Source organism: Hemiscyllium ocellatum, chromosome 22, assembly GCF_020745735.1.
Source record: "Hemiscyllium ocellatum isolate sHemOce1 chromosome 22, sHemOce1.pat.X.cur, whole genome shotgun sequence".
Classification (NCBI taxonomy): domain Eukaryota; kingdom Metazoa; phylum Chordata; class Chondrichthyes; order Orectolobiformes; family Hemiscylliidae; genus Hemiscyllium; species Hemiscyllium ocellatum.
The window spans coordinates 31,989,930-32,006,451 of NC_083422.1; the positions used below are offsets into that span (position 1 = coordinate 31,989,930).

The 16,522-nt window shown below is 40.8% G+C and overlaps 1 protein-coding gene across 1 annotated transcript in view; it reads right to left on the minus strand.

The window, feature by feature from the left end:
- Positions 1 to 16,522, minus strand: part of lhpp (phospholysine phosphohistidine inorganic pyrophosphate phosphatase) — a 169,953-nt gene that overhangs the window by 115,231 nt on the left and 38,200 nt on the right. The window contains exons 2-4 of the mRNA XM_060842424.1: positions 13,574 to 13,761; positions 8,555 to 8,708; positions 2,949 to 3,012 (exon numbers count right to left, since the gene is read on the minus strand). Of these exons, the coding sequence (XP_060698407.1) occupies positions 2,949 to 3,012; positions 8,555 to 8,708; positions 13,574 to 13,761 (406 nt within the window). The remainder of the gene's footprint in view (positions 1 to 2,948; positions 3,013 to 8,554; positions 8,709 to 13,573; positions 13,762 to 16,522) is intronic.

The following is a 16,522-nucleotide window of genomic DNA, read 5'->3' on the forward strand; positions in this document are numbered from 1 at the left end:
TGCCAAGATCCCCTGAGCAAAAGCAATCCTTAATTTGACTGAGGCCTGTCTACAACTATAACAAGCTTCCTGTGTATGTGTCAGCTCTAACCAGCAAAACAAGATAGAAGTATATGAGCCTGACATCTCTGGTTGAGGGTGCAGAGCGTACAAAGACAAGGCAAGGCAGGAATGCTGTGTATGAATTGTTGAATGTGTTGGATATGCTGGGAGAAACCAGTGCAGAACAGAACCTTTGGGTGTGGGGGAAGGGTAGTGAAGGAGGAGGATGTTCACCTTCTGAAATTGTTAAATTCAATGTTGAGTCCTGAAGGCTGTAAGTACTGAGGAGGAATATAATGCGCTGTACCTCAAGGCCATCAAGGGAAGGGAGGGAAGCATGTGTCTTGGTGGTGGCATCCTGCTGATAGTGACAGAAATGGCAGCTTATGACTCTTTGGATGTGGCTGCTAATGGGATGGAAAGGGAGAACTAGGGGGACCCTCTCATTTGTGTGGCAGAGGACGGAACGTGTAAGAGTGTAAGTGTGGGAGATGGTCGGACATGGCTTGAGGCCCTGACAATCAAAGTGATTGAGGAAAAAGGGTGGCAAATTCTGAGACCCTCCCCTGCTGAATGTGGCATCAACAAAACACAAAAGGAGGCAGAGAAACCTTGAGAATGGAATAGAGTCTTTACGGAAGCAGGGTGTGAGGATGTATAGTCAATGTAACCACGAAAGTCTGTGGGTTTGTAATAGATATCAATGTCAAGAGTGTGGTGTTGGAAAAGCACAGCAGGTCAGGCAGCATCCAAGCAGCAGGAGCCTTCATCAGGAATGAGGCTTGAGAGCCGATGGGCTAGAGAGATAAATGGGAGGGGGGGAGCTGGAGACATAGCTTAGAGTGGATGGAGGTGGGAGTAATGGTGATAGGTTGGAAAGGAGGACGGAGCAGATAAGTGGGAAGGAATATGGACAGGTAGGACAGGTCAAGAAGGCAGTGCTAGGCTGGAACTGGGATAAGGTGATGGAGGAAACTAGCGAAGTCCACATTGATGCTGTGGGGTTGGAGGATCCCAAGGTGGAAGATGAGGTGTTCTTCCCCCTGGTGTCGGGTGGTTAGGATATGGTGATGGAGGCGGCCCAGAACCTGTATGTCCTTGGAGGAGTGGGAGGGGGAGTTGAACTGTTCTTCAGGGATCCAACAGCGAGAAGGTAGGAATTTTACTCGTCAGGGGTATCAGAGGAAAAGGAAAAAGGTGGCTTCAGCGGCTTCATTGGAACACTTAGTTGCCCACTTATGGGCCTGAATTGCTGGGAAGTTCCAACTGATCTTTTGCCCAGCTGTGTATTGCTGAGGCGGTGAGAAGGGATGAGCGTCTCTCAGGGGACAATCTGCCCATTTGCTGGTCCTTCTCACCACCTCCAAAGAGGGGAGAAATGTGCCCTATATGTTTATATTATGTTTTAGAGATGCTTTTCTCATCGCGTCTTTGTCTTCCATATTAATGTCTTCAATTCTCGTACTTTCCATAATTTCCTGAATTAACTGAATATTATTTCCTTCATCATCTGAGTTCCATTTAAAAATGGTACCATGCATTCTGTGTCCCTCTTTGGTTTGGAGTTCCTTTTAAGAAAGGTGGCCACCAAAACAACAGAACTGCTATCTGATGAGAAGTGAAAATTCTTTCCTGGGTGTGACTGTTTCTATGATAAGACTCTACAATTCAGGTACAGAGTAGGCCATTCAGCCCATTGAGTCTGCTCCATCATTCAGTGAGATTATGGATGATCCTCAACTCCACTTTCCTGCCTTTTCCCTATAACATGTGATTCCCTTACTGATTAAAAATCTACCTATCTCAGCCTTGAATATTATAATGACCCCATGGATTGATACCTGTCCAGCCTCAAGTTCTGCCCAATTAACTTTGGTAGCTTAATTATTAGACACATTTGCCAAAGTTTTCACTGAAGTTTTCACCTGCAATTCCTAGTAGCGCTTTCCAAGGAAGGGTACACCTTTTCTGCTTCCACCTTGTGCTTTCATATCTCAAAAAATATAATCCTTGCCAAGAACTATCACCACCCCCATACTCTTGTCTTCTCAAACCATTTTTTTCTACCTTGCATAGATTTTAACTACAATCAAGATATCTGCACACATACAGAAACACACTGCCCAACATACAATGCCCTATTTTGAATAGTCAATGGTGTTCCAATGAAGACTGTTCTTTTAGGACTTTATCTGGAAGTAGCAGAGCTGCGTTGCTAAGGAAAGTGTTGAATTAATTCCATTCTCAGTTTTCACTGAATGAGCTGACCTCCATCAGGTTGGTGACAGAGATATTGGAGTCGTGTGTGGGAGAGGGGAAGAGAGGAAAGAAGAAAGCCAAGGGTGCCTGTTTCTGATTGTTTTGCACATTTCTGAATTTCAGCCCAGGTACAATTGAGTTAATCTGTGAAGCGCTCTACAGCTGAGGGTCTTGGCAGAAGTATTTGACTGCATCTTTTAAAGCAGACCTCAAGAGTTTCAAAATGGGGAGGGAAGAGACAATGTGGAAGAAGCATAACAAGCTCAAAGAAAAAGCTTATCACAAAGGATATTAACAATTTAAACATAATGAGTGCATTAAGAACAGTTTTCATTTGAAGTGTTTTGGTAATTTACAGGGCACAAGCCATTCTTCATATTCTGTAAGAATATCTTCCAATGTTAGAGTCATAGAACTTCAAAATATGACATTTTTTCTGTTCCCAGTTGGTAATCTGGTTGCATATTTAACGTAACACCAGCATTTATTGTCCATCTCTTTTCAAGGGAATCAGGATGGGTAATGAAACCCACATCACATGAACGAGAAGAACACTAAACAAGTTGAATATTTTTGAGGTATAATATAACATTAGCCAACAGCATAACACCTTCAGAACAGAAAAGGAAGCATAAACATTCAAGTACCTCCAATGCCTTCATGTAAGCTCCAACATCAAGTTTCATTCCATCGGTTTCCTTATAATATCGCCTAGAGTATGGAAACATCAAGAAATGTGGAGGTCAATACAATGAAAAATCCATAATATAGAAGGCTCCTTTGCAAAGCAGTCTTTTGAGGGCATACAGAAAGCTTTGCTTTAGCATCCAGCATATTAGAAAGGACATCATCACCACAGTGAACAAAACAATGGATATAATTACATCATTAGCATAATAGTGAGGGCTAACACACTTCAATTTTGCAAATGTCACTGAAGACCAGATTTCTGACAGCAGAAAATAAATCTTTTCGATACAGAAAGGTGAAAAAAGCAATATATTTTGATAGGAAGAATAAGGGCAGCAATGCAAGGTAAAGGGTACAATTCTAAATAGGATGCAGCAACATGCTCTCATCTTGATGAAGGTGGCAGAGTAGATTAAAAGTGTTAAAGAGGCGTACAAGCCCCTTGGCTTTTAAACAGAACCCAGAGTATGTGAGTAAGGAAGTTATACTAAACCTTTACTGAACACTAGTTGGCCTCAACAGGAGTTGTGTGTCCAACTGCAATTTAGGGAGGAGGCGCAAAGTTTAGATAGGATGTAGAAAAGAGTCATGAAAACGATTCCATGGATTAGAGAATTCAGTGATGTGGAAACAATGGAGAGGCTGGAGTTGTTCTCCTTAGAGAACAGAAGACTGCAAGGGGATTTGACAGAGGTGTTCAAAACCTTGAAGGATTTAGATAGAGAAGACATGGAGACACTGTTCTCTTGGTGTAACAGTCATGAACCATTGAACATGAATTAAGGTAAATGGCAAATCAGTGACATGAGAAAAATCATTTTCACACAGGAAATGTTTAGGAACTGTGGTGCAACTATCTCAAAACGCAGTAGAGTCTGAGTCAACCAAAAGGAATTTGGATAATATATTAAAAGGCTATGGGGAAAGGATGGTGAAATTGGACTAGCTGAGATTGTCTTGCTGAGAGCCACACAGACTTGGTGAGTTGAATGGCCTCTTTCTGTGCTGTACTCATTCTTTAGTTCTGTTTTCAACTCCAGTAAAGAGCCATCCTCAGCTGATACAATAAGTTAAATAGCTTCTTCCTGTATGTTAGTGCATTCATGTTAAGAGAAACAAAATGATCAAATATTTCATTTTCATTCTGAGGTGCACAGTGTTCTGTGAAATTTTGCACAATAACCCTGCAGTAGAGAAAAAAAAAAAGAGGAAAATCTGTAGGCTAATGGAGAAGGTATGAAATATTAAATGTCTTTCAATCGATTACCAGCTAAATAAACTTCGAAAAAAATAATTCATATTGTTCTCTCACTTAAATGTAATTCACCTTCACTCAAGCAGATAATGTCAGCTGAGTGACAGAGTTATTGAGCAAATCATTTTTTCAGAACTATTTCTGCTCCATGCCAGATGGACTGTATTAAGGTCTCCGACAGCAGATGAGAAATGTGCAACATGGTTGGACATGGGTTTTATGGTTTATCTTTCTGCCATTTTCAATTATACATCAAAGCCTCTCTCTCAAATGACCACTTGACCTCTGCTTGAGCAACCATTAACCTTCCATAGGCTAGGGTAAGCAGCTTAATTTTCTGACACTGGCATGACCAGAGAAATTACACTGCCAATTCCACATCCCATCTAAAAGAGATGCTGAATGTAAATCAATATATTTAGAGGAGACTCCTTGAGTAATTCTGTCATGCTGGCATAACTTCTAACTTCTCATTTGCTGACTGAAGTATAGATCGATCTTGCCAATTTTGACTTCATTCTGGAGTCACATTGTATTTTTATCAACCCAGATGCATACTATATCCATCTGTGTGCAAATGTTCATTCTTTACTGACCAAGTTTTAATGAGACTGGTTATGCTTTTGTGCCCAGCATAATGGAACGTCTAATTCAGGATTTTTATTAAAGCTGCCCGATTTTGCTTTTGCTTGTAACTGTCCACCCTTTCATCTCATTGTTCTCCTTTTTTATTCCTTCATGATCTTTCCATCCTCTTTCTCTATTTATCAGTTTCTTTGATATTGTCTTCCTGCTTAGAGAAATAATATTTGAACAATGGTGACGTGAATCCTTGTCAAAGCTAAAGATTTCTTCCAAGTTTTATATGCTCACACAATTTCATCCCTAGCTTTCATGATTCAAAATGTACCTCCACTGACAGTGTTCAAATGTTTAATCAATCATTGCATTAACAATCAGCTCATGAAGAGTTAATTTGCAGAGATTACACTGCAAAAGTGTACACTTCAGTCCATCCAAAAAGGTGGGGAGCCAAATAATTCAGACTAAAAGAAGAGGGTTCTTGTGTTCTGAACCATGATTACAAAGTAATACCAAATGCAGTACAATAAGAAACATACTAGGATTTAAAGGGTTAAATCACAAATACAGGTTGGACACATTTGGTTAACATTCTCTAGTATTTTATGTTTGAGAGATAATCTTATCTCCTTACCACCTTGGGGTGGCACAGTGGTTAGCACTGCTGCCTCATAGCACCAGGACCCCAGATTTGATTCCATCCTCGGGCGATTATCTGTGTGGAGTGTGCACACTCTCCCTGTGTCTGCATGGATTTCCTCTGAGTGCTCTGGTTTCCTCCCGTAGTCCAAAGATGTTCAGGTTATATGGATTAGCCATGCTAAGTTGCCCATAGAGTCCAGTAATATGCAGGCGAGGTGCATTAGCCACAGGAAATGCAGGGTTGAAGGTAGGGGCGGGTATGGGTGGGATGGTCAATGTGGATGCCTTGGGCCAAATGGCTTGCTTCCACACTGTATGGATTCTATAATTATCTAATTCAATGAAATAGATGTAGAAGTGCCTCTTGTGGCAGAGTCGAGAGCAAAGGAGCATAAACATAATCTTAAAAACAAAGCCATTTAGGATAGAATTATTGTCCATCCAAAGGTCAGTGGAAATCTGAAATTTTCTCCACAAAAGCTGGGTCCATTGCAATTTTCAAGACTGAGAAAATACATCTTTGTTGGGGAAATATATAAGGGATTTGAAGCACAAGCTGGTGAACTCTTGGTCCTCTGTTTCAAAGGCTAGAAATGCATTAAGTATAAACTTCATCCCAAGCAGCCCATAATAGTGATGCAGGTGCACACTGTCCATCTGCTCCATTATATTTCCATTGGCACCAATGCTTTATTCCACACCATTTCTGTGGCTAGCTATCAATTTGTGACAGGCGTCACAGGCTAGATCTGGAGTAAATACTTTTTGTCACACAAGGCCAGCTTATTGAAGCAAAGGTAACGCAAAGCTCTGGCACAGAATGAATGCAGAGTATTGACTGCTGCCAGAAATCCAGGCACAGATCAATGATGCCTATTGGTTCAACAAGCTGGATCATGAACTCATTTTCTGTTAAGAAAGTTACCTCAACTGTGATGATGAGCATTCAAAGCAGTGAAGGTTCAGTCTCTGGCCCTTTTCATCCCAGCGAGAGGAAATTTGGATGAAGTCTAATCCTGTCATCCTGCTGATATAGATCCCTCTTAGAACAATTAAACTTGACGATTTCTCAAATATACTTGTGAACAGTGAATTGAGAGATATCAGCCTGAGAGGAGGTCCTATCAGTCCATTGCTTAAAATCAAAGCCTACAATGACCTTGACAACCACAGACCATGTTTTTGCTCGAGACTAACTGTAGTTGCAGTAGGCTACTTAGCTCAGTGGCAGCTTTTTTTATCGTTTGTACACAGGAAGTGGGTGTCACTGGCTCGGCTATATTTATCGCAGTTGAGTCAACCAGGTTGCTGTGGTTCTGGAATCATGTGTCGGGCCAGACCAGATAAGGAATGGCTGTTTCCTTCCCTAAGGGAGATTAGTGAGTCAGATGGGATTTTCCACATCCGTTTCATGGTGACCATTTGAGTCTTCGTTCCAGATTTTTTTATTGAATCCAAATTCCATCATCTTCCATGACAGGATTTGAATCCTGGTCCACAAATCATTAGTAGACTCCCGGGATTAATAGTGACAACACTACCAGGCCACTGCCTCTCTGATGTGATGAAATTAAGTAGGTTGGTATATCACACCAGAATGAAGGGCAGTTAGAAATAAAGTGTTTCCTGAAGACTATCTATAGACATAGCCTCCTCCAGGGTCCCCTCTTCATCCCTCAGCTGAGAGGGAGAGAGCAAGAGAGGGAGAGTGCAAGAAAGGGAGAGCGGGAGAGCGCAAGCAAGAATGGGATGAGAAAATATATAGTGAAAAAGTGGGGGCTTTTGAATTGATGGTAGGAAAAGGAAATGATAATAAAAGAATAGAAAGAAAAGTCCAGGAATGGAGGGGTGTGTGTGTGTGTGTGTGTGTGTGTGTGTAGTTTTGAAGGAAGATTTCCAGATTATAAAACTTGGTTTCAACCCCATTTGCAATTCCCTGTTCTGGCCACTGGGGGACTCTGCACTAACTTGCATTCTGTTAGACATTACAGCAGTGAATTTTTAGTATTTTTCAAAATGTTATGAATTGCGAGCACCAATTCATTTTTGTTTAATTTCTCTCCAACTGATAACCTGACTGATCAGAAGGTCAATCTTTACAGTAAAAGGATTTCAGTCAGTCATTCCAAACCTTTCCTCTTCCCCAACAGCAACCAATTACACACACACACATACATACATACACACCCTGAAAGAACCCCTAGTTCAGCTAATTCCCCAGCTAGATAATACTGATGGAACTTATTCATTCACTACTTGCCACGACTTAAGACACTGTCAATGCAACCATGAAAGCTCACCCACCTCCAGTAAATCTAACCAAATACATTTCACTGCTTCAATTAATATCTTCAAAAGTGAGCTATAGAGCTCAAATCACCAAATATGAAGGCCAAGTGGAGTTCTGTAATCTGCAGGCTTACAATTCTCACCATTCAAACTGTTCGCCAATCCTCGTCCTTCAAATTAGCCACCTTCTTTATTGCAGTCATTTTCTGATCTCCTGGGGCAAATCTCCATTACTCCACTTACCCACCACCCCTTTCCCCGCCCCCCCCCTCAAAAAAAAAGAGATATTGGTTCACACTTTCCCACTCATTCCCACCGCATGGCTGAAATGTCCACCTTGACCTATAAAATAGCACTTGATCTTGCGTCCCTAGATGAGGATTATTGGTGATTGATTAAAAAGATACAATACCCTGTTTACAAAGGCTTAGGAGCAGACATTCTAGAGGATTAATTGTATCGTATCGACAGCCCTACAGAAAATTTGATAGGTCACAGCATGTTTGTGTTGGCATCAAAAAGGACAACCAAAATATTTGAATTGAAAATACAATGCACAACTAAAGTCTTGTTTTGGGGTGTTCCATGTTGTAGTCCGGTTCTTAGCACAATGACAGAGCCAAAGTCAAGTTAAAGATCTTTGTCAGGATAACCTCTGGTAATCTCTCAGCATTGATCTTGTGAGGGGAGACCCATTGATTTTTCCTCTATTTACACAGCCTTAAACAGAATTACTCACATGGCAGTATCGTCTGTGGTTAAGGCCTTTTTATCCAACAGTAAAAAGCTTCTTACCCTCTGCCAAGAGATAGCAGCACAGGTTTTTCTAGTCCTATCAGAACTTGAAAAGCCTGATTCAGGTTCTTGTAAGAAAAATTATCTGCAGCGTCTCCAATCACAACACAGTTGGGATTTGATTGGTCAATCTGGTTAAACTCTGGTAGAAGATCTGGAATTGAATTGAAAAACAAAATCTCTATAAAATGTTACCATTTTACCATTTAGCTTTGTTAGATCAAATATTCAGAGTTAATAATTATAATATGAATTTTACCAGAGAAGACTTCAGAAACACTTCTGTATAAGCATTTTACCACCTTTAAGATTGTTACAATACCTTTTTAGTTATATACAAAACTTACATCTCTCTGGGGATAAAAAGAAATATTGTTGACTGCAAATTATCTGAAAGAGGCTGACACACTTCTACATGCAATTACTCAGTGCAAAATCTCATGGTACATATATTGAGTATGTTTTTCAAAACAGGAACTGAATTATTTGAAAATAGAGGAATATATGCCTGCCTACATGGAAAGCTGCATAAGGTGTAGGTTCAGCTGAAGCCAGCAAAAGCAATTTTCATCGCTTACAACAAAAAGTCCAACCTTTTATGATAAGGCATCACTACTCAGTTACTGACCAGCAATAGCTTAGAGTTGTCAGTGAGGAGGATGGTAACAGGACCAACCACATCAATAAACTGGCTACAAAAATGTTGATGATAAATGACTCCTTTCTTGACCCTGAAAGCCTGCGAGATAGAAGGCTCAAATCAGGAATGTAGTGGAATGCTCAAACAGGTGCAGCTACACCTGTCAAGAAATCGGACACCATCCAGAACAGTGCAATTTATTTCAATGAAATCCTTACTATTATAATAATTATGTAGGACCAATAACCACCAGGCTTATTTCAACAGTACCTTCCATTGAAATGAACCAAAAAGGCCAAGACTAATAACATTCCACTACTAGTGACAACTCCCTTTTCAGGCACACACCATTCTGTCAGGCCTAGTTTGAAATATTGAACTTCATTTTGTTCTGCTGGCAAACAATTTCCTGTGCTGCTCACAATGCAGTCTCCTCTCCAGTGGGCAGATGAAATGCAGGCTTGGTGACAGATTCCCAGAATGTTCTGTCTGTGAAAATGACCCTGACCTTCCAGTTGCCTGCCATTTCAAAACCATGCTCCCTGGCCAACATTTCGTTCTTAGGCTTACTGCAATGTCCCAGTGAACCTCGGCACAAGCTCAAAGAACAGCTTCTCATTTTCTGCTTGGGGACCCTGCAGCCTCTAGGAGGCAACATTGAGTTCCATAACTTTACAGCCTGATCAACTCCTTTCATGTTTTTAACCATCCACACACCCAGTCCAAATATGACAGGGGCTGCATTCAGCACAGCCTACTAATTCTCACCCATTCTTCTTAGGTATTATTATCACATTACACTGATTGTTTTCAGCAGTTGATCATTACGTTGACTAGAATTGAGCAATTGCCATCCAATATTGCAATGAGTTTTCAATTTTTAAACACATCATAATGCATTAGAAATGTAAAATAAAATTCTGTCCATCTTTGTTGTCATGTTTCATTTTCTGCTTTAAATATATTGATAGTGCTGACTGTTAAAGAAACATTGTTTTTCAAAGTTTAAAATAAAACCTCTGCACTTGCTTCCCTCCATTGATTGACAGGTGTTCTGCTCAGAAAAGCAAATGAGACACCTTTAAACAATGTTGGAAGCTGAACTACTTTGTTGGAGAACTGCAATGGGCATTTGAAATGGCCTGCCTCCACACCAGACCCCTCACACATGCTATTGTGGCTCCCGAAATACACTGTGTCAACAAATTTCACAATGTGCAAATGTACTCACACAAAAGTCTGAGCCATACTGCAATCTTCTGACCCATTTTCTGACCCAAAAGCATCAGGGAAGCGCCACCAGCACCCTCAGTGTCACGTCGAAAAATTGCAACCCAACAGTACCTTTTCAGGGAAAGTAGCAAATTGGTAATAAATGCAAGCTTGCCTATGTCAACCATGTCCCGAAATCAAATGATAAATGAACAATGGTCCAACATGGCATAAATAATCAAATTAAAATAAGTCTAAGAACTGTGGGAAAAGTTTACTTTAAATATCAGCAAAAAGGTTTCGAGATCTTATTCAACATAACTAACCATACCACTTAATTATGAAAGTTGAAAACTCTTAATCTGCAAATACTGCCTGACTCAGGCATATTTTCTGAGGGTACAATTGAGGCATTCTACTCCAGCATTATGCAAGCAGTTAGCATTTCAAATACTGCTTTCATTAAACAGAAAAACCTGCCAACTGAGGCAGAATTGAACTGCTGTCAATTTTTGGGCAAATGTTCTGTCATGCTTCTTAATGTTCAAACTCCAAAAGCACTTCAAAATGTTTTTAAACCACACAACAAAATTAGAGTTTGCTATTTGGTTGACCAACAGAACAAATCTAACAACTTCAAATTGCTTAGGAGGCAACAGAAGCAATAACATTAATTTACAATATTAATAATTTTACATGCGCTGGTTAGTGGGGCTGGTGGTTAAATGGTGAATATTTCATGGGAAACTCAAATCAAGTTACACAGGCAGTAAGCTGGCTTCTGGGTAGATGGATCTAATTGATCTTTTGTGGTCCTGCACATTCCTGTGCCCATGTATTTTACTCCTCAATGCATGTAGAGATTTACAGTCAGAGTGTGTACATAATATGCTTTTTGTCATTTTACAGTGGACTGATGTTTGATAGTAATCTTGCTTTCATGTGTTGAACATTTTCATTCATTAGCCAGCTTTTCCATTCTCTTCTACATACAAGGGGCAATTCTGCCAAAGAGGAAAATGGTCAGAACAACATTCTGAAAGAATTATTATTGCAACTTTGTACAAGGTGACATCTGCCTTTTAACAAAATGGACTCGTTAAGAACATCAATCTGTTTCTTCAGAAGTCCCAGAGTTATCAAGTAAGCTGACTTTGGAAAACTGGATACAAGACAATAGAAACAAGCCATTCAGCCTAATGAGTCCATGCCCATCGTTATGCTCCCAGCTCCTCCCTGCTTTTCTCTTCTAAATCCAGCACAATAACCAACATCATCCTTTTCTTCACATCCTTATCCAATTTCCCCTCAAGTGCATCAACAATATTTGCTTCAAGCACTCTGTACAGAGTTAGAGTGCCCTACAGCACTCAGTCCAAGTCATTCATGCTGACCAAGTTCCCCAAACTAAACCAATCCCAATCACCTGCACTTAGCCCACATTCCTCTAAACCTTTCCTTTTCACAAAGCTATCCTAATGTCTTTTAAATGTTGTAATTGAACCTGCACCTACCACTTCCTGTCTGGAAGTTCAGTCCACATATGAACCATCTTTTGTGTGAAAATGTTAACTCTCAGGTCCCTTTTAAATCTTTCGGCTTTCACCTTACAATTATGCCCACTAGTTTTGAACTCCCCAACCTGAGGGAAAAGATCTTTGCTATTCACCTTATCTAAGCATCTCATGATTTTATAAACCACTTCAAGATTTACCCCTCAACTTCCTATGCTCCTGTGAAAGTAGTCCCAGCCTATGTAGTCTCTCCTTATAACTCAAATCCTCCAGTTCCAGTAACACCCTGGTAAATCTTTTCTGCGTGCAGAGTTTCTAATTTTCACCACTCTTCGACTAAAGAAATTTTTTCAAACTCCCGGCTGTATTTTGTCGTGACTATTTTATACTGACAACCTCAAGTTATGCTTTTTCCCCACCAGAGGAACCGGTGTCTGAACAGAATTCCCAGCCTGGCTGCTCCTAAGTCCGTCCATGATAACCTACTGTATAGGGTTTGATTCAGCATAATGCAGGTGCAGCCACACCTTCCAGATACCAGAGAACCTGAAAACACCCCAATAAAGGCAGCAGCAAACACCAGAGGGGGAGGGCAGTCAGGAGTTGAGTTGGGTGTGAGAATAGGCAGATCAAAGAATTGGGGATGTCAGTTGTGGAGCTGTCAGGTGTCTGTGGTAGGAGCGAGAGTGTCGGGGTTGCGGCTGAATGGTATGCTGGGTCCAGGGAGGGATGTAGCTGAGGGATGAGTCAATGGTATGTCAGTTTAATGGTTAGCTGGGAATTAGAACAGGTCTGAGTTCCTCTTCCATTGCCTGAGTAACTATTAAACTAGGGGGGCAACACGGTGGCTCAGTGGTCGCACTGTTGCCTCACAGCACCAGGGTCCCAGGTTGCACATTCTCCCCGTGTCTGCATGGGTTTCCTCCCACAATCCAAAGATGTGCAGGTCAGGTGAATTGGCCATGCTAAATTGCCCATAGTGTTAGGTGCATTAGTCAGAGGGAAATGGGTCTGGGTGGGTTACTCTTCAGAGGGTTAGGTGTGGACTGGTTGGGCCAAAGGGCCTGGTTCCACACTGTCTGGAATCTAGTTTAATCTAAAGTAAGACAGAACCCCCTCCCCCCATACTGTCTTACTCTGACTGAGATTTGGGGACTTTTACAGAGGATTCCAAGCACCAGATAAGTGACCATCAGAATTTGAAAAAGTTGAAACTTTCAGGGCAATTTCTGTAGAGGCAGCTGTGTTGGGACTAAACGGTGCCAACACTTAATACCAGTCTAAACTGTTGCAATGATTATCTTCCTCTTAGAAGGTTTGGGCCATTATCTCTGCATCCACATTATCAAAACCTTTCACAATTTTTAAACCGCTGTTTGGTCATTCATCACTGTTCTAGTTTCAAGAGATAAGACCTGGTCTGTCAGTACATTCCCCATACATCCACATAACTGAAGTCGGTCAAATGTGCTAGGTTTTCTCAATTAAATCATGACAGCTTCTGCACACAACTAACATTTGCCTATTAGAAAGGAGCAGAAAAAGGGAGATCTCAAATAATTCCACAACAGTGAAATGCGTTACTCAATAACAACCATGCTTCGCAGCTATAAGTTTGGTGGTTAATTAAAAAAAGAACATTTGAGCACTAACCATCATGTACAAGGAGGTGTGGTCTAAGTCCACGTTCCTTCAAAATTTGACAAGCAGCAGGGGCAGGAGCAAAGACTTCATTCAAAGTGATATCAAATCCCAGGTTTTGCAACTTCGCCACAAACTTCTCCCGGGTGGCTTGAGTTTCGTTGGTGCAAAAACGCACCTTTAAATTGGCCTCTTTGATTCTGCACCAGAAAAAGTAAATCATTTACATTCAATCATGTTTTCAAATAAGGCAGATGTTTATCAGAATTACAACTAAGGAAAAAGAAGTCTCACAAATGACTGGCTCTGGAGCATTACGTAAGATTTCCTCATTGTATCAGCACTTTTAACAATATTAGACAGACACCAGGAACAAGTCTAACTGAGTCTTGAACTTGTGCCATATTGGCAGCACTCGAGTAACTAAGTGAAATGATAGTAAATGGAAAGATGTGATGCTACTCAAATTTCTCACAAAATGCTTTCCATAACTTACTCTAAAGATAGTTCAACTGTCTGACAAGACAGCTATGTTTCAATGCAAACATTAAATGTAACAAAGGGCATGATTAATATCATTAATGATAAGTCCTATAATTCCATAGGAACAGGAGTAGGGCATTCAGCCCTTTGAACCATTCAGCGTGATTCTGGCCAATCAATCTCTTCAATGTCTTCTATCAATACCATCCCTGTAACTCTTTATGACATTGGGAATCATAAATTTAATCACACTTCTATTTTAAATATACTCAAAGAATGAGCTTTCACAGGCCTCTTAGGTACAGTATTCCAAAGGCCCTCCAGATTAAAACAAAATTCTCTTGATTTCAGAACTAAATGCCATCCTGCTTCATTTTTGAATTGTATCTCTTGGTTTTAGAATGCCAAATGAGAGAAATAGCTTACCTCCAGTTACTATGTCTATCCTGTTAAGTATTTTGTACGTTTCAATGAGATCACCTCTTGAAAATACAGGCCCAGTTGCCCAATCTCTCTGTAGGACAATCTCACCAGCCTAGGAAAAGATCCAGTGAACCTTTGTGACACTCCCTCTAGTGTGCAGGGAATTGTAATTTCATATTAAAGACAAGGCAAAAGAAAAGCAGAATAGATCCAACATGACACCTGAAAGTAATGGAAATACTCAGCGGGTCTGGTCGCACTTTTGGCGACAGAAACAGAATTAACGTTTCAGGTTGATAATCTTTCTTCGGGAATTATTAAGAGGTGTAATTTGATTTGAGCAAGGGATAGGTGAAAGATGGGACAGATTGAATGATAGCAGATTTAGTCACAGCGCTAAAGGCAATGATGAAGGAGGAAAAAAGAAAACAAGAAAAGATGTGCCTTCAGCAGAAGTCCTCCTGCCCAAAAGTGAAAAAAAAAATCAAAGAAAAAAATTGAATTGAAAGGAATCAAAAAATTGGAGAAGCAGAGATTACAGGCCGAAAACGTTGAACTCACTGTCAAGTATGGAAGGCAATAAAATGCCTAATCCAAAAACGAGGAGCTGTTCCTCAAGGTGACATTAAACATCACCAGAACAATGCAACAGTCAAGGACAGGGTGTCAGCATGACAGGAAGCTGGAAATTTAAAATGACAGGCCACTAGAAGCTCAAGGTCACACTTGTGAGCTAAGGGGAAATTCTCTGTAAAGCAGCTACTCAATCTGTGTGGTATCACCAACACAGAGCAGCAAACACAGCGAAACAAATGAAAAGGAATATATGTAAATTGCTGCTTCACTCATAAGGGGTATTTGGGTCTTTGGACAGAAAGGGGATGAAGGACCAGATGCTGCATCTCCTGCACCTCCATGGAAAGATGACTTGGGAAGGGAAAAGTGACTATTGGCATGAGAGATGAACAAACCAGGGTATCATGGAGGGAAGATTCCATTCAGAATGTTGGAAAAGGAGAGCGAGATGTGGTTGCTAATGATATCACACTGGAGATGGTGGGAAAATTGGAAATTATACACTGGGTGCTATATACAAAGGCAGCAGTAAGTCAACAGGGATTCTATCATGGTTCTTGGAGAGAAGAAGGGGTGAGATCAGAAGCATGGGGAACAGATTCAACATGGTCAATGATCCTCTCAACATGCTGGGGGTTTCTCAAGTTGAGGAGATGAGATCAGACTACCAGAGTAACCATGTTTGTGGAACTTGGAGAGGAGGTAACAGCAAGGGCCGTTTGGGTTCGTTGAACTATATGGTAAAAAACTGTGGAGGGAAGATAACTAGAGAAGATGGTGTTATGGCAATAGCTTGAAGGTGGTTGATGGGATCATGGTCTGGGAAGCTAGGAGGAGAAATGGATAGAAAATCAGAATTCAACTTCTGCAAGGAAGAGGTCAGTTACCAGACACAATGTCCCCTCATCATCTAATTTGATAACAATGTCTGGATTAAACCCAAGAAAACAGTGTAGCAAGTTCAAAGGAAGACAGGTTCAGGTGAGCAGTGAAACCAAGACAGCAAGGCCTAGGGTTAGGGAGAACACTGGGGACAGTGAGCAGGAGGGAGTTACTCCTAGTCAAAAAAAAGAAAAAAAATGTTGATGAAGGCAATGGAAGAAAAGTTCAATGCCATGTCAAATTTGAGACTGAGTAAAATGCAGTCCTAATGGGATAAAACTGAGCCCTTTGTGAAAATTAGTTCATTCACCAGAGGTGGGAATGGTTGGAGGGTGTTGTGAATACATGGAAAGAAATGAGGTTAAAGGGAGATTGGGGAAAGGTGTTTGTACCTATGGACAAAATACACTGGTGTCATACATGTGGGACATATGACTAGATCTGTTATTTCAATGCAAATAATGAAAATATAATCAAACTCAACAGTCAGGAATTTCCCTCCTGGAGCTCTATATAGAGTTTGGGGCTTTTCTGTTTCCCAAACCCAGCCCCAGTGGGAGAAGGGGGAATACGGGAAATTTTGGGGTTTTAGTAGAG